Source organism: Rattus norvegicus, chromosome 12 (assembly GCF_021556685.1).
Source record: "Rattus norvegicus strain SHRSP/BbbUtx chromosome 12, alternate assembly SHRSP_T2T, whole genome shotgun sequence".
In the NCBI taxonomy this organism is placed as follows: domain Eukaryota; kingdom Metazoa; phylum Chordata; class Mammalia; order Rodentia; family Muridae; genus Rattus; species Rattus norvegicus.
The window spans coordinates 15,837,095-15,863,513 of record NC_141545.1 but is presented as its reverse complement, the minus strand read 5'-3'; the positions used below and the strand labels follow the sequence as shown (position 1 = coordinate 15,863,513).

Sequence of the window (26,419 nt, the reverse complement as noted above, 5' to 3'; positions counted from 1 at the left end):
CCTAGCATACCTTTGGTTCAGCTCCCACCTTCAACTGTCAGCAGTTATATCTCTTTTCAAACAAAAGGCAGACCATTCTTGCCCCCTCTCTCTTGTCTTTCTCTCTCTTCTCTTTTTGCTTTCTCTCTCTTCTTCTCTCTTACTCCCCATCCCTCTTGTCTTCAATTCCAATAAACCTCCTCCACTTGAGAACATGTTGTCCTGGTATGGTTTGTCCAGACCTGAGCCACGATTTCCCTCCCTACACTGGTGGTCTATACTTGGAATAGACTTTCCCATGACTGACTGACAGCCTGGTGCCATGCACTGGCTGATAGTGTCCCTTCCCTTCCTCCCATGCACTGCTGCCATGTGCCACCCAAATTTGATCTTTGCCTCCATGTCTTCCAGTCTGCTGCTGTTTCTTCTAGGCCTCTGCTGCACTATTCAACCATCACCACCTGCTGGCCTCTATGGGACTCAGACTTCCCCACCATGAGTTGCTGCTGCAGTTGGCACACACAGACTACTCCATTTCCTGCTACCACACTGCTAAAATCAGTTGGTCGATAATTTTTTTCCCTCCAGTTCACAAGGAGGACCTCTAATTTCACAGACAGGGCCTGGTCAACCTTTATGAATAGCCAGGTAGTCCTCCACAGCTAAGGTTGAGGATAAGGATTTGACCATTGCATGAATATTCCCTTGAAAAGTGTTACTCACTCCCTTTTCCCTCTAGGATCTTACACCAGATTAGAAATTCCCAGGTCTGCATAGAGAAACTTTCTGGCAGGTCTGTGACCTGCCATACATAGCCTCCAGGAACCTAAGTGACTACTCAGACATCTGGCCTGTCAGAGTGCAGTTATTGAACATTTCTCAATGGGACACGAATACAAATAATTCAATAACTTTCCAATGGGTAATTCAAAATATGTCAACATATCTCCAGCAAACCCATTGGGATGTCACCTGGAACATTTCAAATCTCTGAAATTAATACGCCACTTCAGGACATCAAATCTGATACACCTTTGTAATAAGGTCTGCACTCAGTACCCATTAGACAATGACTCCAAATGGCCACTTAATGGCAATCTAGATTCTTTAATCTTACGGGATCTTCATGCATACTGCCAGCAGTCTGGTAAATGGAAGGTGGTCCTTTATGTTTAAATATTCATCTATCTTCTCTACAACCCCTCCCTGTGCTCTTCCTGCAGCCCCACTCAACTTCTCTTAGCTATGAGGCACACACCAGATGACCATACAACCCTTGGTCCAGCTATCAAACCACCTCCTTTCTATAGCAGACCTGTTTCCACACCTCCAAAAACCTAAGCCTTTCCCTCAGTTTCTCTTTCTCACCAGGCTGTCCCAGAGCCTCCTTTTTGACCTCTCCAGAACCCTATCCTCCTGCTGGGCAAGCTGCAGGACATTCCACTCACATAGCATTGGCATCTATCTTAACTCATCCAGTCATCCGCTACAAGGACACAGCCAAACACCCCAGTTCTTAACTATCATGGACACCTAACCCAGAACCAGTCCTTCCTTTAAGGGAAGTTGCTGGTATAGATGGCCTTGCCATGTACATGTTACTTTTTCACTGAATGAACTTTCTTGGACAGAAAGCAGAGTGGGTTCCTAGACCTCTAACACATTCCCCTTTATTAAAAAATTTAGTACATTACCCAATCGTATAGCTTGATTTTCCATGGTGTACATATGATCCTTAGTTTCCAAGGAACACAGGTGAGTTTGGAAGCAGGTGAGACAACATGCAGATGAGGTCCATCAAACAGATGGTGTTGCTGTAAAATTAAAATAAATTGTCTTTTATCCCACACTAGGTTGGCACCATAGTGCTCTACGGCATCTGTTAGATATCTTCATCTCAGTCTGCAAAGTGTCTCACCCACTTTGCTCCATCCCATATCACACTGCTGATGGCTACTCTCTGAGCCTAGCAACCATCTCTTTACCTGTCTAGCTCCCAAGGCAGATTGCCACCATGCCAGAAATATGCATCCCATTTCTGCAGCAGGCCAATGACTCCAGCCACTACACACTCTCTTGAATTTAATTAAATCTCCACATGAAAGAACACACAACACAATAATATCTGATTCAATTGATAATATATAATTGCTCACCTAGACATACAAAGCCCTATACCCATCCATCCCTTAGGAATATTCATAACAACCTGTGTTCCTTTACCCACAACCCCTAGAGGAAGAACCAGGTCCTGCCATGGGGACACAACATAATATAGCTGTTTCCTGATTCTACAGTGGCCATCCCCCACACCTCATGGGCCTTTGGGTCTACAGATGCAACTGGGAATCAGACTATGCAATATAGGCACTTTCCACTTCTGACCTCTATAACTGGAAAGCTCCACATCCACCCTTTTCAGATTACACCAAGGGCCTCACTAATTTAATAAAGTCCATTGTTTTCACCCACTAGCCTACTTGGGATGACTTCCAGCAGCTTTTACAACTTCTTTTTACCACCAAGGAGAAGGAATAATTTCCCTTGGGGCCAGGAAGAAAATCCAATTGAATAATGGGGCCCCAACCCAAACCACTGCTGATATAGATGAGGGATTCCCTCTCAGAAAGATTAACTGGGACTACAATGAGCCATCAGGTAAGAAGCACTTAAAAGTCTACTGCCAGGCTCTGCTGGCAGGTCTCAGGGGTTCAGCAAAGTGACCCATCAATCTCAGTAAGGTATGAGAGGTATGGCATGGCCTGGATGAGAGTCCTTCAGCCTTTCTAGAGGGACTTATGGAAGCTTTCCACCAGTATACACCCTATGATCCCAGAGCTTAGGAATATAGGGCCACACTGATTATGGCATTTATAGATCAGGTTGCAAGGGACATAAAGAAGGAACTCCAGAAACTAGAAAGCCCACAAGTAAGTCCTTGAGATAGTTACGAAAGGTATCTGTGAAGATTTACCAGAATAGGAAGACAGAAGAGGATAAGGAAGAGAGGAAAGAGAAATAAACAGAGTAAAGGGAAATGCAAAGAGAAAAATGCCAAGACAGGAACTTGAAAAATCCTAACTGTGGTGGCTAGAGAAAACAGGAAGGGACCTAGACCTCTGCAACAATTGAGGAGACAGAGAGATCCACTTGAGAAAGATCAGCGTGCTTATTGCAAACAACGTGGCCACTGGGCTAGAAATTGTCACAAGAAAAAGCTGGAAGAGGGCACAAGAAAGTATGAATATGGCTTACAGACCTGAACTCTGGGAGAAGAGAGTGACTAGGAGTGACTAGGAGGGACAGGGCTCAGAGGCCCTCCCCAAACCCAGGATAACTCTGAAAATGGAGGGGAAACCCACCCAGGTTCTGGTGGACACAAGGGCAAAACACTCTGTCCTTCTCCAAGCAGAGGGGCCCCTCTCCAAGAAAAAATCTTTGGTCCAAGGAGCCACAGGGACTAAACAGTATTTATGGGCTACCCTAAGATCTGTTGACCTAGGTGTGGGCCATGTATACCACTCTTTTATGGTCACACCTGTATGTCCTTACCTCCTCCTTGGCTGAGACCTACTTACTAAAATGGGTGCTCATATCCACTATCTACTCCTTCCCAGAGGGCTCTAGCATTACAGATCCAAAGGGGTATCCTATACAATGGGTCAGAACCATAGGACTGGAAGATGAATATGAACTGTTTAAGAATACTAAGGAGACATCCCAAAACTTGGACTGATGGCTCCAAAAATACCACCAGACTTGGGTGGAGAGAGCGGGCATGGGGAAGGTTACCAACCAACACCCCATTCATGTAGAACTGAAGGCCATGGTACCCCATATCCATGCACCAGGACCACATGTCTCAGGAGAACAGGGAGGAGATATGGCCTCACACTAACAAGCTCATGGATTTGGGGATCCTGAGGAGATGTTGGTCACCATGGAACATGCCTCTCCTAGAAATCAAGAAAACTGGCATCCAAGACTATTGCCCGGTACAATATGTGTGGTTAACCAGTATACAGCCTACATACACCCCATGGCACCTAATCTTTATACCCTGCTGATCTCATTACCACCTACCAAGACCTTGGACATATTTGTGCATCTTAAATATGTCTTCTTGTGCCTAACATTGACTCCCCAAAGCCAGGAGTAGTTAGCTTTTGAATGGAAAGATACTGAGATGGGGATCACAGGACATCTCACCTGGACCAGGCTTCCCCAGGGCTTCAAGAACTCGCCAACCCTCTTTGATGAGGCCCTATACAGTGACTTCACCATCTATTGTGAGTCTAACCCACAGGTGACCCTCCTGCAGTATGTAGAAGACCTTTTCACTGCAGTAGAGACTGAGGAATATGGTCTCAGGGGCACTAAGCAGCTGCTGATAGAACAGTGAATTGAGCCCCAGCCATGAAAGCCCAAATCTGTTGATGTAGAGTGAGCTACTTGAGATACTTGTTAGAGGACTGGAGACACTCATTATTAGAGGCCAGGAAAGAAACCATCCTACATATCCCTGTTCTGTGTGAGAATTTTGGGGGATGGCCAACTTTTGTAGGCTTTGGATTCCCAGGTTTGACAAGCCAGAAGCCCATCTCTATCCTTTGACTGAGTCTGGATATCCCTTTTTCTGTCTTGAAGGAGAACAACAGATATTCACAGCCATTAAGAGGGCCCATTTGGAAGCTCTAGGGATGCCTGACTTCAGCAAGTCCTTTCATCTCTTTGTGACTGAGAAACAGAGGATGACTAAGGGGGTGCTGACCCAATCACTGAGCACAGGGAAATACCCCATTGCTTACTTGTCAAAGAAACTTAACACAGTAGTGTCTGGATGGGCTGCCTCACTGAGAATAACAGGAGTGATGGCAGTCCTGGTCAAGGATGAAGATAAGCTGACTTTGGGATAGGATTTGAATGTGACTGCCCCCATTCCCTTGAGAGTGGTGTGTTCCAGCCTCCTGACCAGTAGCTCATTAATGCCCATGTAACGTACTACCAGTTTTTGTTGCTAAACGCAGATTCACTTTACAACTCCCGGGACCCTCAACCTGGTTACTCTATTACCTGACCCTGATCCTGAGGTACCTGCCCATGACTGTTTGCAGACCTTAGAAGAGGAACGGGGTGGCAGAAAGATCTCTCTGACCAGCTACTGCATGACGCTGAGGTTACCTGGTTCACTGATGGTAGCAGCTATCTCCTAGATGGGCAGTGCAAAGCTGGAGCGGTTGTGGTAGATGGGTAATGAATGTCTGGGCAGAAGCAATACCCGGTGGGACATCTGTCCAGAAAGCAGAACTAATCACATCCACCAAGGCCTTTGATCTGGGAGCTGGAAAGAAAATCAACATCTAGACTGGTAGCTGGTATGCTTTCACCACTGCTTATGTGCATGGAGCAATATACCAGCAGAGGGGGCTCCTGACATCCAATGGCAAGTAAACTAAAAATAAAGCTAAGATCAAGGCACTCATAGAGGCTCTCCTTAAACCACTAAAAGTGATCATCAGTCATTGCCCAGGCCACCAAAAAGGAGAGACTGTCATAGCTAGGGGAAACAATTTTGTGGATAGAGTAACAAAAGAGGTTGCTACTAAAGCCCCAGCCACAGTGACAGTACAACTAATAAAGACAAGAAAAGGGGAAGTAAATGACTGCACTAAGGGCTTGCCCCTTCTACAGCACTCCCAAGAGGAAGCTGTTCATATCGCTGGTTATCCCACTATTATCATAAAGAAGATGGACAATGGAAGACACAAGAAGGAAAAGTTGTCTTGTCTCAGGTTCAAGCAAGAAACCTTCTTGCCCAGATGCTCCAGTGGACTCAGATTGATGGTCAACAAGAAACTAGTGCAAGCAGTCAAAGGTTCTTGACTATTTATCATAAACACGAGAACCTGGCAGAAGAAATAGTAGAAAGATGCTAAATTTATCAAAAGTGAATGTCTGCCACACGAAGGTAGGGAAAGGAAAATGACCTAGAAGAAAGAGGCCATGAGTCTTTATGGAATAGATTTTACTTAGACCAAGCCTGGGATATATAGTTTAGTTACAAATATTTACTAGTTTTTGTAGATACCTTTTCAGCATGGGTGGAGGTTTTTGGACCAAAAAGGAGACCACCATGGTGGTGTCAAAGAAAATATTAGAAGAGATTTTCCCCAGGTTTGGAGCACCTAAGGTAATGGGATCAGACAATGAACCTGCCTTTGTATCTCAGGTGAGTCAGGGGCTTGATAAGGTCTTGGACATTAATTGGAAGATCCATTGTGCATATTGTCACCAGAGTTCAGGACAGGTAGAAAGGATGAATAGAACTCTAAAAGAGACCTTGACAAAATTGACCTTAGAGAGTGGCAGGGACTGTCTGATGCTCCTTCCTATGGCCCTGTTCTGAGCCAGGAACACCCATTAACATCTGAATTTGACCCTTCAGAAATTCTCTTTGGGTGGCCTACCCCATTTGTAGCTGCTGGACATGACATTAAGATTATGAACTGAGACGACCATGATCACAAAAAAAGGCTTATAGACCTTCAGATAGTTCAGAGAGAAATCTGGTCCAATTTGTGTGCTCTTTATGCTCTGGGGACTACTGAATTCAGAGACACTGTATATATCTGCCTGCACTGGTTCCACTCTTTAGAACCTTGGTGGAAGGGTGACCAGATAATCCTCCTGACCATGCCAATGGCTGTAAAGGTGGATGCAATTGTAGCCTGGATTCTCAACTCTCATGTAAAGCCACCTACCTGCCCACTCCGAGTTGGTCATTTTTTCTGGGACACAAATTGGAGTGTTTCCCTCACAGAGAACCCTGTGATGATCAAGCTCACTCATCAGCCTAGGAAAAATGGAACTCCTTCTCCTGTTGAGAATAATCCTGATCCTGGTTTTTCTCCCAGTAGAGCAGATATCCAAAGGGACAAGCCCCCACCAGCTAGCCAAGGTGACCTGGAGATGACCTCGACCCTCAGTGAAGATGAGGTGCTCACACGGACTGAGAATCACCTCCCTTACACATGGTGGCTACGTTTGCCTTTGATTTATTGCAGTTGGCTCTGGTACTAGACTCTTGACATATACCCACGGTTGATGTGACTAAATTAAATGACCTACCTGTTCTCTTAAATACACCAAGGGCAATCTGGAGTCTGGAAGACTCAAGGATTGGATGAGTCTGCCCCCAACACAGTGCCACCTGCGTAATACCCCAGTCCATGTCTGCCTCCAGGACAAACCTCCCAGGAGAGATCAGTACAGATGTTGGGGGTTTGACTACTACTACTGAGGTAGTTGGGGGAATGTGAGACTACTGGATATACTTACTGGGACCCATCCTCCTTCTGGGACCTGTTCACAGTCAGGAGAAATCTAATCAAAGTCACCAACCTCAGACCAGATTTATCCCTGTCTTTCTGAGGCATGCAACCCCCTCCTTGTTAGACTTCACTGAACCAGGGAAGCGGTCTAACAGTAGCTGACTCAAGGGAAATCCTGGGGGCTTAGACAACCTCAGCAGATTCTGTGTGACAAGTTCCACAGACTGAGGCAAAAACTTTAAAAAAGAAAGTGAACTCCTGCAACCGGTTGTAGAACTCTTGCCTGGAGAAAAATATTGACCCACAGTTCCCAACGGCATTTTGTCTGTTCCTTTTCTATTTCTCTTTCTTATTCCTATGTTCCTGATAGCTTAAACTGGGACTTTATGACCTTAGCTATGGGGAAGGAGGTGTTTTATTTCACAAATTATTTACTAAATCACATAACAGTAGTAAGACAGACAAAAAAGCTTTTCCAACAGTAAATGATTTTGTATAGCTAAAAATGTGTGTTGTTGAAGGCAGGCTTTGGCATATTTGTAAAGACAGCTTTGTGAAAAGAATTAAAATAATTTTAAATTATACTTTGAAGATTTATAAAAGGTAGGAACTAGATGTTAGATGATTGGCCATAAAATTTTATTAACTTGTTAAGAATTAAATATTTCGGGTTGGGGATTTAGCTCAGTGGTAGAGCGCTTGCCTAGGAAGCGCAAGGCCCTGGGTTCAGTCCCCAGCTCCGGAAAAAAAAAACCAAAAAAAAAAGAATTAAATATTTCTATTAAGTGGGCATAAATGTTTTATGAACCTGCTCTTAGAAGTATGCCATGAACATCAAATGATTTTTGTGTTTTATTGTGTCAAGTGATAATGATGTTACTTGTTTCATCCATGAGTGCTATTCATTGAATACACTTTTTAGAAGTAATAATTGAATGATTTTGTATTTTCTTATGCCAAATGAATATGATAATTTTTTATTGGACTGCTTCACTGAACACTGTCACGCGCTACTGTCTCGCCAGCAAGAACAAGGCACGGACAACAGGATCCTTCTGCAGCAAAGCATTTATTACTTGTATATGAGGAAGACCCAGAGCCCGGAAGGTCAGGTTCTTTTATAGCCCCAGGGGCAGCATGTCCGTTTCCAACTGGCTGCTTGCCAATGACCACACAGACACGCCCCGGGGTGGGCTATGACTTGGCGCAAATACTGGCTTGCACATGCGTACACAGCTTGTTTACTGATAGTGCCTGCAGAAGGCAGCGCCATCTTGTAATGGCGACTAATCTGCTGGCTTCCCACATCTCCTCCTTTTCTTTTTATTAAGAAGCAAGGTCGATCAATCGTCGGGCTCTTGTTGGACCCTCAGGGTTCGAGACCCAGGCAAGGAGATTGCTCAGGTAGACACCTTCCTGCGTGCAATGAGCCAAGCTCAGCATGGTGCAAAGGCTGCCTGTGTCATACGATGCCCATTCCTGGTACAATGCCAAAAGGGCTCAGGGTGCAAGGGCCATCAGAGTGACTACTGAGCTTCTCTGGAATAGCAAGCATAATTTTGAGGGGATGTTTTATAAGCAGGCTAGCATTTAAGAATCGAGAGCCAGATCTTGGGGGAGGCTCCCTGTTCAATAGCTACAAGTGCTTGTGCAATAACCGCCTTGTCACGTCTGTGTTGAGTCCTGAGTTTGCAGACCAGCCAGAGCAGAGACACTATGCTGCAGCTAAGTATGACCCCAAACAAGCCTACCCCCACCCATTCCTTAAAGTAGGAAAATGCAGAAGACATCCAAGAAGCGAATCCTTTGGTGAGTGAGGCATCTAGGCATGTCGCGTTGATGGCAAGGACTGCTGCCCGCAAGGTCTCAAGAGTTCTATCAAAATCTTCAGACCAGTTTCCTGCAAGATACAAAGATAATTCCCTAGACAGGTTAGCTGCATGAGTAGAATTTTCATATTGTACACTGGTAATGCATAATGGACCGACTTTCCTTTCACATCCTAGCTGGGCTAGCTGGAAGAGAGTGTCTAGTCTCTCGCCCACCAGATCGAGGCGCTGGTTAAGCACCATTAGCCCGCCTTTAAGTTGGGCACTAGTATGTATTTGGTTATCAACCGCTTCAGCCACCCCGGCTGATAATTGATTAAAGGTGGCCTCTGTCTGTACTTGATGTGCCATAGCAATTCCTGCAGCCGTGGCAGCAACCGCGCTCACCGTGATAGCGGTTATCACGGTGGCAGTTATACCAAAATCTCGCCTCTGTCTGAATAGCGACATGGAGGAGGATGTTTCAACCGGAACCGGAATCCAACGAGGGACCCGAGTGGCCAGGGTTCGAGAAGCCCGTCTTGAGTCCCAACATTGAGACATCCAGCAAGTAATATTGCTGCAATTTGTAAATGAGCCATTAGAAAGGATAAGGAAGAAGGGAGATAGACACAAACTGGAGTGGGTAAATAAACAGTCTGTTTTTCTATTGTGTGACCAAACGACTGAATTGAGATAGATGAATTTCCCTCTAGGGCAATAGCATCCTCATCTGGTGTAGCATTAAATTTCTGACATATCTCGGCCTTGCCATTACAGCTGGCCTTTCCTGAGGAGCCCCCTTGGAGGAAGGCCAAGACATTGAGATCTGTGCAGCTACCATTTACACCGCACAGTATCCATTTGTGAAAAGGGTGTTGAGTCGCACTCTGTAGGAAAAGTCCTTCCCTCATTGTCATTTCTCCTTCTGATTCATGCTGTAGGTTGGGGGAAAAAGTAAATTTCTCACGGTCATCAGTCTAGCGTGCCCACCTCGACTGACAATCTGTCCAAGGGAGTGTGGACGCACGATCATCTTTATCTGGGTTACAATGGGGAAAAAGCTTGGGCTGATAGGCCTGACCATTGTCAATTCTATAACTGGGAAAGGTCAAATTAAGCCAAATCGCATCTCGAGTGAACGGCCTGCTATGAATAGTCCAATTATAAATACCAGTAGTGGTCTCTCTCATTACATTCTTTCCTGTCCAAGCCTCTTTGACGAAATAGCCCATGGCCCTTTTGTTTAGGGGAATACAGTCCCCTTCCTGGTTAAGCTGGAAACAGAGTGACCCTTGTTCCGACAATTTTCGGTTTTTGCCTAAAGGGGTCATAGTTTGATCAAAGGGTAGATAGGGGAGGTCCAAGGTCTTATTAGTTGTGAAAAACTTTGGGAAAACAACTGATTCATGTCTAACAGGCATAGGTTTAGGAAAGGCAGACAGGATCGCCCATCTCTGGACTCCCTCCATCTTGTGGATTAGCGTCCCCCCCGAGCAGGAACACAGTCAGAATCATTCTTCTCCAACTCAGCAGTTCCTTCCTTTGCATGGATAAGTCTTTGAGTCAGCCATTCCGGCACCCAGAAAGGATTTGCTTCGTCCTGTGGAAAAACACAAACAGCTCCCCTGGATCTTATTAAAATAGGATCCGGGCCTTTCCATTCTCCAGATAAAACATCCTTCCACCTGACCATCTCCTTTGGGGTTCTAGTCTGTGAGCAATGGCGGTCCGCTGCCGTGTTGCCATGATCATCAAGGTTTAGGACATTAAGGGTGAGGAGTGCCATGGAGACCGCTACTCTTGGTGTCGTAGGCAAAATTTCCTCCATTCCCCCTTTTTGCTTGGTTAAATAGGATTTGAGCGTGCGATGTGCGTGCTCCACTATGCCCTGTCCTTGGGGATTATATGGAAGGCCCGTCAGGTGAGTGACATCCATCTGACGGCAAAATTGTTGAAATTTATGGGAGGCATAAGCCGGTCCATTGTCTGTCTTAAGAATTTCTGGCTTACCCCATGCACTCCATGCCTCAAGGCAATGTTGAATCACATGTGAAGTTTTCTCCCCTGTTAAAAGGGTGGCAACTATGATACCAGAACAGGTATCAATGGAGACATGAAGGTACTGAAGTCTCCCGAAGGAGTGTACGTGGGTGACATCCATCTGTCAAACTTGTAGCGGACGAACCCCTCTAGGGTGTTTTGCCATTGAAACCCACATGTGGTACAGGTAGAAATTGACAACAATTTTTACATTGCGTGACAATGTCTCTGGCTTCCTTGCGGGTCAAAGAGAACCTGCGGCGCAGGGTCTCTGCTGTGACATGAAATTGTTTATGAAATTCCCTGGCTGTTTCCAATTTTGGAGAAAGCAACAGGGCAATCACACGGGTGGCTCGGTCCGCTAGATAATTTCCCTTTGTCATAGGACTGGGTAATCCCGTGTGAGCCCTGATATGGGTAATGAACACCGCAGCCCTTCTAATGAGGAGGGCATACTGTATATTTTGAAAGACAGCAGCAACCCTGCTGGATGACTTAACCATGCCAGCGGCTTCCAGCACTTTTACAGCATTGACTACATAAGAAGAGTCTGAGACAATATTCAATGGACCAGGAAACCTCTCAAGTACCTCTAGCACTATCAAACAGTCCACCACCTGAGGGGAGGATTCATTGTATTGTCTAGAGAAAACCTGATTATTTACCACATAGGCTCCTATTCCTGTTTAGGAGCCATCAGTATAAACTACCTCCCCATCAGGGAGTGGGTGCTGAGATAAAACTCGTGGAAAAACCACGGCCTGACTTAAGGTGAACTGTAAGATGGGATGTTTGGGATAATGGTTATCAAACTGCCCATTAAAGGCTGTTGTTAACACAGCCCATGTATCTGCTGTGGCTGCTAAGACCTGGATCTGAGCGAGCATGTAGGGCACCAGTAGACGAGCAGGTTCTCGTCCAAAATGTGTAATGGCAGCTTTAATTCCTCGCAAAGCGAGCTGAGCCACTGCGTCTGGATACCAGTTAATATTTTTGGCAGGGGAAGCATTAGGATGGATCCACAACAAGGGCCCATTTTGCCACAGAACAGCCGTTGGTAACTGTAGGGTTTTAAATATACACAAATCAAAGGGCAGAGTTTCATCTATACGTGTCAATTGAGCCTCTTTTAGAGCTGGTTCCACAACTTGTAAGGCTTTATATGCCTGTGGTGTCAATTCCCTCGGAGAGGCAATGTGTGGATCTCCTTCCAAGACATCGAAAAGGGGCTTAAGTTCTGCGGAGGGAATTTTAAGGAAAGGCCTCAGCCAATTAATATCCCCCAATAACTTCTGGAAATCATTTAACGTATGTAAACGATCTTTATGGATTTCCAATTTTTATGGGAGTATTTTATCAGGATAGACTATTGAGCCCAAAAAGGACCCAATTTCAGCAATTTGAAACTTTTTAGTGGCTACTTGTAAACCCCATTGCCCCAGCTGTTGGATTAAGAGAGGATAAGCACATTGTAGGGTTATAGAATTTTTATGACACATAAGGATATCATCCATATAATGAACCAGGAGTAAGGAAGGAAATTGTTTACGAACTGGCTCAAGCGCAGCCTGTACAAACAGTTGGCACATAGTGGGACTATTAGCCATGCCCTGAGGCAGTACTCTCCATTGATATCTTCTGTCCGGTTCAGTATGATTAATGGCCGGCACAGTAAATGCAAACATCTGCCTATCCTGGGGACAGAGTGGAATGGAAAAGAAGCAGTCTTTTATATCTATGATAATTACCTTCCAAAGCTTTGGTAAAGCAGAGAGTACGGGGAGATCCCGCTGAATTGAGCCAAGCAGCCGCATTTGTGCATTAACTGCTCTGAGGTCATGAAGCAACCTCCATCTGCCTGATTTCTTTTTTATTACAAATATTGGGGTGTTCCAGGGCGAAGTAGAGTGCTCTAGATGTCCAAGTTTTAATTGTTCTTCTACCAGCCATTTTGCTGCCTCCAATTTTTCGGAGGATAGAGGCCATTGAGGAACCCATACCGCTTCCTCCGTAAGCCATGGTATGGGCGTCAAACCCTCAACGGCCCCTAGGAAAAACCCAGTCCCTGTCTCCCCACGTTCCCTTCCTGGGGGATCAGGGTTAACCTGCCTTGTTTATTCCTTCCAAGGCCTCGGCCCTCTTGATAACCCATCTTTTTCATAATATGCCAAGATTGTGGGGAATATTCATTAGTTAGAGCCAGACCCAATCCTTGTAGTATATCTCTCCCCCACAAATTGACAGGCAAAGGTAAAACATAAGGGATAAATTGTCCAGACTGGCCCTCGGGGGCTCACCATTTTAATGAACGCGAGCTGATTGTTGGGCTGGCTTCATATCCGAGCCCTTGTAAAGAATGAGAGGATTGAACGGTAGGCCAGTTTTTTGGCCACCAATGGGAGGAGACAATACTTTTATCTGCTCCTGTATCTAGAATGCCTGTGAATGCCATTGGTGTTTTGTTCAGGAAATTTTCACCAGTGCCCATGTGTTCGAGAATCTGCCCCACTTTTTCTTCTATTAGTTTGAGTGTATATGGTTTGATGAGGAGATCCTTGATCCACTTGGACTTAAGATTTGTACATGGTGATAAGAATGGATCGATTTGCATTCTTCTACATGCTGACCTCCAATTGAACCAGCACCATTTGTTGAATATGCTCTTTCTTCTATTGGATGGATTTAGTGCCTTTGTGAAAGATCAAGTGACTATAGGTGTGTGGTTCATTTCTGGGTCTTCAATTCTGTTCCACTGATCTATCTGCCTGTCTCTGTACCAATACCATACAATTTTTATGATTATTGCTCTGTAATACTGCTTGAAGTCTGGGATGCTGATTCCCCTGGAATTTCTTTTATTATTGAGTATAGTTTCCACTATCCTGGGCTTTTTGTTATTCCAAATGAATTTGCAAATCACTCTTTCTATCTCTATAATGAATTGAGTAGGAATTTTGATGGGAATTGCATTGAATATGTAGATTGCTTTTTGCAAAATGGCCATCTTTACTATAATAATCCTGCCAAACCATGAGCATGGAAGATCTTTACATCTTCTGAGATCTTCCTCAATTTCCTTCTTCAGAGACTTTAAGTTCTTTTCCTACAGATCTTTCACTTGTTTGGTTAAAGTCACACCAAGATATTTTATATAATTTGGACAATGGTGAAAGGTGTCATTTCCTTAATTTCTTTCTCAGCCTGTTTATCCTTTGAGTAGAGGAAGGCTAATGATTTCATTAAGTTTATTTTATACCCGACACTTCGCTGAAGTTGTTCACCAGGTTAAATAGATCTCTGGTGGAACTTTTGGTGTAACTTAAGTACACTATCCTATCATCTGCAAATAGTGATATTTTGATTTCATCCCTTCCAATTTGTATCCCTTTGACCTGCTTTCACTGTCTGATTGCTCTGGCTAGTACTTCGATTACTATCTTGAATAATTAGGGAGAGAGTGGGCAACCTTGTCTAGTCCCTGATTTTAGTGGGATTGTTTCAAGTTTCTTTCCATTATATTGTTGTTAGCTACTGGTTTGGTGTATATTCCTTTTATTTTGTTTAGATATGTGCCTTGAATTCCTGATCTTTTCAGGACTTTTATCATGAAGGGGTGTTGAATTTTGTCAAAAGTTTTCTCAGCATCTAGTGAAATGATTATGTGGTTCTTATCTTTGAGTTTGTTTTTGTAGTGGATCACATTGATGGATTTTCATATATTAAACCATCCCTGCATCCCTTGGATGAAGTCTACTTGACCATCATGGATAATCGTTTTGATGTGTTCTTGGATTCGGTTTGCAAGAAATATATTGAGTGTTTTTGCATTGATATTCATAAGGGAAATTGGTCTGAAGTTCTCTTTCTTTGTTGGGTCTTTGTGTGGTTTCGGTATAAGAGTAATTGTGGCTTCGTAGAAGGACTTGGGTAGTCCTCCATCTTTTTCTCTTTTGTGGAATATTTTGGACAGTATTGGTATGAAGTCTTCTATGGAGGTCTGATAGAATTCTGCACTGAACCCATCTGGACCTGGGCTCACTTTGGTTGGGAGACTTTTAATAACTGCTTCTATTTCTTTAGGCGTTATGGGGTTGTTTAGATGGTTTCATTTTTCCTGATTTAAGTTTAGTACCTGGTATCTGTCTAGAAAATTGTTCATTTCCTTCAGATTTTCCAGTTTATTTGAATATAGGCTTTTATAGTAGGATCTGATGATTTTTTCTTCAGATTCTGTTATATCTCCCTTTTTATTTCTGAATTTTTTAATTTGGATACAGTGTTTGTGACCTCTGGTTAGGCTGGTTAAGGGTTTATCTATCTTGTTGATTTTCTCAAAGAACAAGCTCCTAGTTTTGTTGATTCTTTGTACAGTCCTTTCATTTCTATTGTTTGATTTCAGCACTAGTTTGATTACTTCCTGCCTTCTACTCCTCTTGGGTTCATTTTTTTTGTTCTAGAACTTTCATGTGTGCTGTCAAGCTGCTGACATATGCTCTCTCCTGTTTCTTTTTGCAGGCACTCAGAGATATGCCTTTTGCTCTCAGTAGTGCTTTAATTGTGTCCCCTAAATTTGGGAAGGTTGTATCATCATTTTCATTAAATTCTAAGAAGTCTTTAATTTCTTTCTTTATTGCTTCCTTGACCAAGTTGTCATTGAGGAGAGCATTGTTCAACTTCCATGTATATGTGGCCGTTCTGTCATTTTTATTGTTATTAATGACAAGTCTTAGTGTGTGGTGATCTGATAGAATGCATGGGATTATTTCTATCTTCCTGTATCTGTTGAGGCCTGTTTTGTGACCAATTACATGGTCAGTTATGGAGAAGGTTCCATGAGGTGCTGAGAAGAATGTATATCCCTTTCATTTTAGGACAAAATGTTCCATAAATATACGTTAAAGCCATTTGGTTCATGACTTCTGTTAGTTTCTCTATGTCTCTGTTTAATTTCGGTTTGCATTATCTGTCCATTGATGAGAGTGGTATGTTGAAATCTGCTACTATTATTTTGTGAGGTGCAATGTGTGCTTTGAGCTTTAGTAAGGGTTCTTTTAAGTATGTAGGTGCCCTTGTATTTGCAGCATAGATATTTAGGATCGAGAGTTCATCTTGGTGGATTTTTCCTTTGATGAATATGAAGTGTCCTTCCTTATCTTTTTTAATGACTTTCATGTAAAAGTCAATTTTATTTGATATTAGAATGGCAACCCCAGCTTGTTTCTTTGGGCCATTTGCTTGGAGAGCTTTTTTCAAGCCATTCACTCTGAGGTAGTGTCTGTCTTTGTCTCTGAGATGTGTTTCCTGCATGCAGCAAAATGCTGGGTCCTCTTTACATATCCATTCTATTAGTCTTTTTCTTTTTTGTTGGAATTGAGTCCGTTGATGTTGAGAGATATTAAGGCATAGTGATTGTCACTTACTGTTATTTTTGTTGTGAGAGGTGGAATTATGTTTATTTTTCTTCTTTTTGGTTTCATTGCAAGGAAATTATATTCTTGCTTTCTGTATGGTGTAGTTTTTCTCCTTGTGTTGGAGTTTTCCATCTATTTTCCATTGTAGGGCTGATTTTGTAGAAAGAAATTGCTTAAATTTGGTTTTGTCATGGAATATCTTGGTTTCTCCATCTATGTTAATTGAGAATTTTGCTGGATACAGTAATTTGAACTGGCATTTGTGTTCTCTTAGGGTCTGTTTGACATCTGTCCGGGATCTTTTGGCTTTCATAGACTCTGGAGAGAAGTCTGGTGTAATTATTATAGGTTAGCCTCTATATGTCACTTGACCTTTTTCCATTACTGCTTTTAATATTTTTTCTTCGTTTTGTGCATTTGGTGTTTTAACTATTATTTGACACCAGAAATTTCTGTTCTGGTCCAATCTACTTGGAGTTCTACAGGCTTCTGGTATGTTTATAGGCATCTCTTTCTTTAGGTTACGAAAGTTTTCTTCCATAATTTTGTTGAACATATTTACTGGCCCTTTCAGTTGGGAGTCTTCACTTTCTTTTATTTCTATTTTTCTTACGTTTGAACTTCTCAGTTGGTCCTGAATTTTTTGTATGTTTTGGACTGGGAGTTTTTTGCATTTTACATTATCTTTGACAGTTGTGTCATTGTTTTCTATGGTATCTTCTGACCCGAGATTCTCTCTTCTATGTCTTGTATTCTGTTGGTGATGCTTGTATCTAAGGCTCCTTGTCTCTTCCTTGGTTTTCTATATCCATGGTTGTCTCACTTTGTCCTTTCTTTATTGTTTCTATTTCCATTTTCAATTCCTTCACCTGTTTGGTTGTGTTTTCCTGTAACCCTTTCTGGGATTTTTGTGTTTCCTCTAAGTGCTTCTACTTATTTACTTGTGTTTCCTGCATTTCTCTAAGGCAGCTCTTTATGTCTTTCTTAAAGTCCTCCATCATTATCAAAAAATGTGATTTTCAATCTAAATCTTGCTTTTCTGGTGTGTTTGGATATCCAGTGCTTTCTTTGGTGGGAGAACTGGGCTCTGATGATGCCAAATAATCTTGATTTCTGTTGCTTAGGTTCCTGCACTTGCCTCTAGCCATTGGGTTGTCTCTGGTGTTTGCTTGTCTTGCTGTTTCTGAGAGTGACTTGACCCTGCTGTAGGCCTCTGTGTCAGCACTCCTGTAGAACTGTTTTCCTGTTTTCTTTCAGCCTTTCCTGAGAACAGGTGCTCTGATTTCAGGTGTGTCAAATGCTCCTGGAGACAGTCTTCCCTGTCTATGCCCATGCAGGAATCAAAGGGTCCTGCCCTTGAGTGCTCGTGTAGGTCCTTGCACGCTGTGGGCACAGTTGGTCCTATCCAATTCTGTCTTGTGTCTGGACTGTTGGCAGAGAGTATTGTCCTCTGGCTTCTCAGGAGTATCCTCATTTCTGAGTGTCCAGCTCTCTCCCCCATGGGATTTGGTTTCAGTGAGCTGTTTGACCTGCTCAGATCGGTCCTGGGCACAGACCAGAACTGGGGGTACCATTGGCTGTCTGTTCCTATATCCCTGTGTCCAGAGTCACTGTGCAGTTTCCCCTTGGACCAGGGATGTGGGCCTAGGTGTGCAGAGGTGGCAGTTTGTCCTGTGGCCTCAGGATGTCTGCACTCCTGGATTGTCTGCTCTCTTCCCCACCTTCACATCTATACTTATCAAATTGCGACTCATTATTTCTCATTGTGGTAAGTTTCAGAGATTGTCTTTAACTGACTCATTGTGTCTTGAATGACATTGCATATCACGTTTTAAAGACTCCATTGTTTCTGTGATCAGAATTCCTGTGACCGTGTATTGTATAAGCAGAGTGAGGATCCTGTAGCATTAGCATGAACGTCTTGGTGTGGCTCTCACTTCAATACCTGGTTCATCAGCTGTCTTCCCCACACAGGTTGTTTGAATGGCATACACCTGTGTTCGCCATCACAGACAGAGAAATGATTAAGAATGTGCTAGTGAAGGAATGCTTTTCGGTCTTCACAAACTGGCGGGTAGGTCATATTGTTTTTTTCACTCATTGATTTATTTATTCACTTTGATACTGATTGCAGCTTCCCTCTCTTCTCTCCTTGCCTCTCAGTCCCTTCCTTACTGATTCCTTTCCCCACAGTCACTTCACCTTCTCTTCAGAGTATGGGAAGACCCACTTGTGAACCATCTTGCCATGGGACATCCTGTAGCCTCTAGACTAAGGGTATCCTCTCCCACTGAGACCCAAGGAGGCATTCCATCAAGGGGAACCATATCCAATGTCTGGCTGCCACTTAAGAGACTGCCACAGCTGCAACTGTTAGTGGACCCACATGAAGAGCAAGCTGCACTTCTGCTACAAATGTGTAAGGAGCTTAAATTCAGCTCCACTAATTATTTTGGGTGATGGTTCAGTATCTGTGAGCCTTCATGGTCCCAGATTTGGACTCTGCATGTCTTCTTGTAGTATGATTGAACCTCCTGAATTATTCAATCCTACCTCCAACTCTTCCACATGATCCACATGTTCTGCCTGATGTTTGCCTGAGGGGTCTCTGTGCATTTTCCTATCTGTTGCTGAATGAAGCCTCTGAGAACTTGGTCATGCTAGTTCTGAAAACATAGCAGAGTATCAATTATAGTGTCTCTCACTGTACGGGTCTCAACTTTGACCAGTCATTAGTTGGTCATTCATGCATCATTATCCCTGCACATATTTCAGCAAGACAGGCTTGGGGATATGGTTCTGTGTGTGGATTGATGTGCCCCCTTCCTCCTCTGGAAGTCCTGCCTGGCTACAAGAGGTGGCCACTTCAGTGTTCAAATCCACAACTTGAAACTTGGAGTCTCAGTTTGGTTACCCACATAGACTTCTCAGAACCTCCATCATCCCAGGTATCTGTCCAGTTCCAGAGATGCTCCCTCAATGATCCCTGTTCTGTCTTCTGCCCGTATATAACCCCATAAACTGATCCACATCCCTGTTTCCCTCTCCACTCCCTGTCCCATCCAGTTCCCTCACTGTATCCACCTGCCAGATTGATTTTGTTTTGTGTTCTGTGAGATTCATGCTTCTTCCATTGGACACTGCTCATTACTTAGTTTCTTTTGATCTGTGGATAGTAGCATGATTATCCTTTATTTTATGGGTAATATTCACTCAAATGAGTACATCCCATGGAAGTCTTTTTGGGCCTGGGTTACTTCAGTGAGGATGAAATTTTCTAGTTACCTTTTTCCCCACTGTGGCTTGTTTGCTTGCTGCTCTAGCTAAAGCAGAGCCTTCAAGATTCAAGGAGAATCCTTGCCTCAAAAATAACATAGAGAGTTATCAAAAAAGTTGCCTGACCTATGGTCTCCACATGAGCACAGGTGGGCATGTGCACTAGCATTCATGTATATACTCATGCTCAGAGAGATACACATACAATCAGAGATACAGAAACAGAGAGGGAGAGAGAGACACACACAGAGACACAGAGAGATACAGAGTGAGACAGAGCTGTAGAGGGACACACAGAGAGAAAGAGAGATACCCATACAGAGAGACACAGAGATATACACACAGAGGGACAGACACATAAATAGATGCAGATACATACATAGAGACAGAAAAACACACAGAAACAAATACACACTCAGACGTACACATACAGATGCAGATAAATACAGACACATACAGAAACACACAGATACATACACACAGGCAGTCACATGCAGACCCACACATAGACACATGTATTGAGACAGATATAACCCAGAAAGGTAGACAGACAGACAGACAGGCATACACACAGACACTCACACAGACAGACACACAGACACAAACACACACACAGACACACACACACACACAAACACACACACACACACACACACACACACACACACACCAGTAAACTTTAATATGCCTTGACTATCATAATGGCTGAGTATTTCTATTCTTTTTGGCAGCTAGCAAACACCCCCTTCTTGTATTATGGAGTTTACATTTTAAAAATCTATATTTTATCTCTGGGTTTGCAGACCCAATTGGGGGGCATGGCCACAAGAGTCATTTACATAAATTCTTAAATGGCTGGTCTGTTCTATGTTCCTCTCATGGTGATTCTGTTTCTTGCTTCTCTCTCTCCCAAGCTTCTGAATCATAAAAGTCCCACTTCTTCCTGTCCTTCCCAGCCATTGGCTGCTGGCATCTTTATGTGCCAATTGGAGCCAAATCTAGGGTCCCTAAGTGTCTTATATGCAGACACTCCTGTAAGCAGTTTTGGGGATGAAAATTAACATTATAACACAAGCAACATTAGGCCAAACCCATGTAATAGTGAAATAATCCTTAAAAGACCCAAATATCAAATCTTTTACGTGACTCAGGCATAGAGAGATGACTTGAACATTGGGTAAAGTACCCTATTTTAGATCCTCAACATCCACAAAAAAACTGAGCAGAACAGCATTCATGTGTGGACTCTAGAGATATATGTGGAAAATGGAAGACCACAGGGGCTTGTTTGGTTGCAACTCTAGCCAAACTAGAACATTCTAGACTCACATAGAGATATTGCTTCAAAGATGCTATACAGAGTTATACAGAATGATACCTGATCCCTCAGTTTTCACACGGGCAAACATGGATATGTGAACCAACATTCATGTGTATACATACAAAGAGAGGGAAAGAAAAAGATAGATAGATAGAGAGAGAGAGAGAGAGAGAGAGAGAGAGAGAGAGAGAGAGAGAGAGAGAGAAAGAGAGAGACTCACACAGAGGCAGAGACATACAGACACATAGACAGACAGACACACAGCATATGAAGACATACATTTCACAACGCTTATGTGAATACTGGTCATAAAGATCTGGAGAACTTGTCTGATGCAACGTTAACTTTCTATTTGTCTCCAAGCAAAATACCATCTGCACAGATCTGGAGATCTACTAAGTCCTGTTCTTTTTTTTTTTTTTTAATTAACTTGAGTATTTCTTATATACATTTCAAGTGTTATTCCCTTTCCCGGTTTCCGGGCAAACATCCCCCTCCCCCCTTCCCTTCCTTATGGGTGTTCCCCTCCCAACCCTCCCCTCATTGCCGCCCTCCCCCCATAGTCTAGTTCACTGGGGGTTCAGTCTTAGCAGGACCCAGGGCTTCCCCTTCCACTGGTGCTCTTACTAGGATATTCATTGCTACCTATGGGGTCAGAGTCCAGGGTCAGTCCATGTATAGTATTTAGGTAGTGGCTTAGTCCCTGGAAGCTCTGGTTGCTTGACATTGTTGTACTTTTGGGGTCTCGAGCCCCTTCAAGCTCTTCCAGTTCTTTCTCTGATTCCTTCAACGGGGGACCTATTCTCAGTTCAGTGGTTTGCTGCTGGCATTCGCCTCTGTATTTGCTGTATTCTGGCTGTGTCTCTCAGGAGCAATCTACATCCGGCTCCTGTCGGTCTGCACTTCTTTGCTTCATCCATCTTGTCTAATTGGGTGGCTGTATATGTATGGGCCACATGTGGGGCAGGCTCCGAATGGGTGTTCCTTCAGTCTCTGTTTTAATCTTTGCCTCTCCCTTCCCTGCCAAGGGTATTCTTTTTCCTCATTTAAAGAAGGAGTGAAGTAAGCCACTACCTAAAGACTATACATGGACTGACCCTGGACTCTGACCCCATAGGTAGCAATGAATATCCTAGTAAGAGCACCAGTGGAAGGGGAAGCCCTAGGTCCTGCTAAGACTGAACCCCCAGTGAACTAGTCTATGGGGGGAGGGCGGCAATGGGGGGAGGGTTGGGAGGGGAGCACCCATAAGGAAGGGGAGGGGGGAGGGGGATGTTTGCCTGGAAACCGGGAAAGGGAATAACACTCGAAATGTATATAAGAAATACTCAAGTTAATAAAAAAAATAAAAGAAATAATAAAGAAGAAAAAAAAAAGGAGTGAAGCATTCACATTTTGATCATCCGTCTTGAGTTTCGTTTGTTCTAGGGATCTAGGGTAATTCAAGCATTTGGGCTAAAAGCCACTTATCAATGAGTGCATACCATGTATGTCTTTCTGTGATTGGGTTAGCTCACTCAGGATGATATTTTCCAGTTCCAACCATTTGCCTACGAATTTCATAAACTCGTTGTTTTTGATAGCTGAGTAATATTCCATTGTGTAGATGTACCACATTTTCTGTATCCATTCCTCTGTTGAAGGGCATCTGGGTTCTTTCCATTTTCTGGCTATTATAAATAAGGCTGCGATGAACATAGTGGAGCACGTGTCTCTTTTATATGTTGAGGCATCTTTTGGGTATATGCCCAAGAGAGGTATAGCTGGATCCTCAGGCAGTTCAATGTCCAATTTTCTGAGGAACCTCCAGACTGATTTCCAGAATGGTTTTACCAGTCTGCAATCCCACCAACAATGGAGGAGTGTTCCTCTTTCTCCACATCCTCGCCAGCATCTGCTGTCACCTGAGTTTTTGATCTTAGCCATTCTCACTGGTGTAAGGTGAAATCTCAGGGTTGTTTTGATTTGCATTTCCCTTATGACTAAAGATGTTGAACATTTCTTTAGGTGTTTCTCCGCCATTCGGCATTCCTCAGCTGTGAATTCTTTGTTTAGCTCTGAACCCCATTTTTTAATAGGGTTATTTGTTTCCCTGCGGTCTAACTTCTTGAGTTCTTTGTATATTTTGGAAATAAGGCCTCTATCTGTTGTAGGATTGGTAAAGATCTTTTCCCAATCTGTTGGTTGCCGTTTTGTCCTAACCACCGTGTCCTTTGCCTTACAGAAGCTTTGCAGTTTTATGAGATCCCATTTGTCGATTCTTGATCTTAGAGCATAAGCCATTGGTGTTTTGTTCAGGAAATTTTTTCCAGTGCCCATGTGTTCCAGATGCTTCCCTAGGTTTTCTTCTATTAGTTTGAGTGTGTCTGGTTTGATGTGGAGGTCCTTGATCCACTTGGACTTAAGCTTTGTACAGGGTGATAAGGATGGATCGATCTGCATTCTTCTACATGTTGCCCTCCAGTTGAACCAGCACCATTTGCTGAAAATGCTATCTTTTTTCCATTGGATGGTTTTGGCTCCTTTGTCAAAAATCAAGTGACCATAGGTGTGTGGGTTCATTTCTGGGTCTTCAATTCTATTCCATTGGTCTATCTGTCTGTCTCTGTACCAATACCATGCAGTTTTTATGACTATTGCTCTGTAATACTGCTTGAGTTCAGGGATAGTGATTCCCCCTGAAGTCCTTTTATTGTTGAGGATAGCTTTAGCTATCCTGGGTTTTTTGTTATTCCAGATGAATTTGCAAATTGTTCTGTCTAACTCTTTGAAGAATTGGATTGGTATTTTGATGGGGATTGCATTGAATCTGTAGATTGCTTTTGGTAAAATGGCCATTTTTACCATATTAATCCTTCCAATCCATGAGCATGGGAGATCTTTCCATCTTCTGAGGTCTTCTTCAATTTCTTTCCTCAGTGTCTTGAAGTTCTTATTGTACAGATCTTTTACTTGCTTGGTTAAAGTCACACCGAGGTACTTTATATTATTTGGGTCTATTATGAAGGGTGTCGTTTCCCTAATTTCTTTCTCGGCTTGTTTCTCTTTTGTATAGAGGAAGGCAACTGATTTATTTGAGTTAATTTTATACCCAGCCACTTTGCTGAAGTTGTTTATCAGCTTTAGTAGTTCTCTGGTGGAACTTTTGGGATCACTTAAATATACTATCATATCATCTGCAAATAGTGATATTTTGACCTCTTCTTTTCCGATCTGTATCCCCTTGATCTCCTTTTGTTGTCTGATTGCTCTGGCTAGAACTTCAAGAACTATATTGAATAAGTAGGGAGAGAGTGGGCAGCCTTGTCTAGTCCCTGATTTTAGTGGGATTGCTTCAAGTTTCTCTCCATTTAGTTTAATGTTAGCAACTGGTTTGCTGTATATGGCTTTTACTATGTTTAGGTATGGGCCTTGAATTCCTATTCTTTCCAGGACTTTTATCATGAAGGGGTGTTGAATTTTGTCAAATGCTTTCTCAGCATCTAATGAAATGATCATGTGGTTCTGTTCTTTCAGTTTGTTTATATAATGGATCACGTTGATGGTTTTCCGTATATTAAACCATCCCTGCATGCCTGGGATGAAGCCTACTTGATCATGGTGGATGATTGTTTTGATGTGCTCTTGAATTCGGTTTGCCAGAATTTTATTGAGTATTTTTGCGTCGATATTCATAAGGGAAATTGGTCTGAAGTTCTCTTTCTTTGTTGTGTCTTTGTGTGGTTTAGGTATAAGAGTAATTGTGGCTTCGTAGAAGGAATTCGGTAGGGCTCCATCTGTTGCAATTTTGTGGAATAGTTTGGATATTATTGGTATGAGGTCTTCTATGAAGGTTTGATAGAATTCTGCACTAAACCCGTCTGGACCTGGGCTCTTTTTGGTTGGGAGACCTTTAATGACTGCTTCTATTTCCTTAGGAGTTATGGGGTTGTTTAACTGGTTTATCTGTTCCTGATTTAACTTCGATACCTGGTATCTGTCTAGCAAATTGTCCATTTCCTGAAGATTTTCAAATTTTGTTGAATATAGGTTTTTATAGTAAGATCTGATGATTTTTTGAATTTCCTCCGAATCTGTAGTTATGTCTCCCTTTTCATTTCTGATTTTGTTAATTTGGATGCACTCTCTGTGTCCTCTCATTAGTCTGGCTAAGGGTTTATCTATCTTGTTGATTTTCTCAAAGAACCAACTTTTGGTTCTGTTGATTCTTTCTATGGTCCTTTTTGTTTCTACTTGGTTGATTTCAGCTCTGAGTTTGATTATTTCCTGCCTTCTACTCCTCCTGGGTGTATTTGCTTCTTTTTGTTCTAGAGCTTTTAGGTGTGCTGTCAAGCTGCTGACATATGCTCTTTCCTGTTTCTTTCTGCAGGCACTCAGCGCTATGAGTTTTCCTCTTAGCACAGCTTTCATTGTGTCCCATAAGTTTGAGTATGTTGTATCTTCATTTTCATTAAATTCTAAAAAGTTTTTAATTTCTTTCTTTATTTCTTCCTTGACCAGGTTATCATTGAGTAGAGCATTGTTCAATTTCCACGTATATGTGGGCATTCTTCCCTTATTGTTATTGAAGACCAGTTTTAGGCCGTGGTGGTCCGATAGCACGCATGGGATTATTTCTATCTTTCTGTACCTGTTGAGGCCCGTTTTTTGACCAATTATGTGGTCAATTTTGGAGAAAGTACCATGAGGAGCTGAGAAGAAGGTATATCCTTTTGCTTTAGGATAGAATGTTCTATAAATATCCGTTAAGTCCATTTGGCTCATGACTTCTCTTAGTCTGTCTACATCACTGTTTAATTTCTGTTTCCATGATCTGTCCATTGATGAGAGTGGGGTGTTGAAATCTCCCACTATTATTGTGTGAGGTGCAATGTGTGTTTTGAGCTTTAGTAAGGTTTCTTTTACGTATGTAGGTGCCCTTGTATTTGGGGCATAGATATTTAGGATTGAGAGTTCATCTTGGTTGATTTTTCCTTTGATGAATATGAAGTGTCCTTCCTTATCTTTTTTGATGACTTTTAGTTGGAAATTGATTTTATTTGATATTAGAATGGCTACTCCAGCTTGCTTCTTCTGACCATTTGCTTGGAAAGTTGTTTTCCAGCCTTTCACTCTGAGGTAGTGTCTGTCTTTGTCTCTGAGGTGTGTTTCCTGTAGGCAGCAGAATGCAGGGTCCTCGTTGCGTATCCAGTTTGTTAATCTATGTCTTTTTATTGGGGAGTTGAGGCCATTGATATTGAGAGATATTAA

General features: G+C 42.8%; 1 protein-coding gene across 5 annotated transcripts in view; it reads left to right on the top strand.

Annotated features, from left to right (window-relative positions):
- Nucleotides 1-26,419, top strand: part of Cyp3a71-ps (cytochrome P450, family 3, subfamily a, polypeptide 71, pseudogene) — a 71,260-nt gene that overhangs the window by 4,765 nt on the left and 40,076 nt on the right. For 2 of the 5 annotated variants that reach the window (XR_015634638.1, XR_015634637.1), the window contains exon 2: nucleotides 18,547-18,646. The exons of 1 other annotated variant lie outside the window; for it this stretch is intronic. Coding sequence is in view for 1 of the 4 variants with exons in the window: in XM_087579655.1 (XP_087435781.1) it covers nucleotides 18,485-18,646 (162 nt within the window). In the remaining 3 variants the exon portion in view is untranslated. Of the gene's footprint in view, nucleotides 1-18,445; nucleotides 18,647-26,419 lie in introns of those variants that run through there. 2 more of the 5 variants (XR_015634639.1, XM_087579655.1) reach the window with 1 other exon arrangement.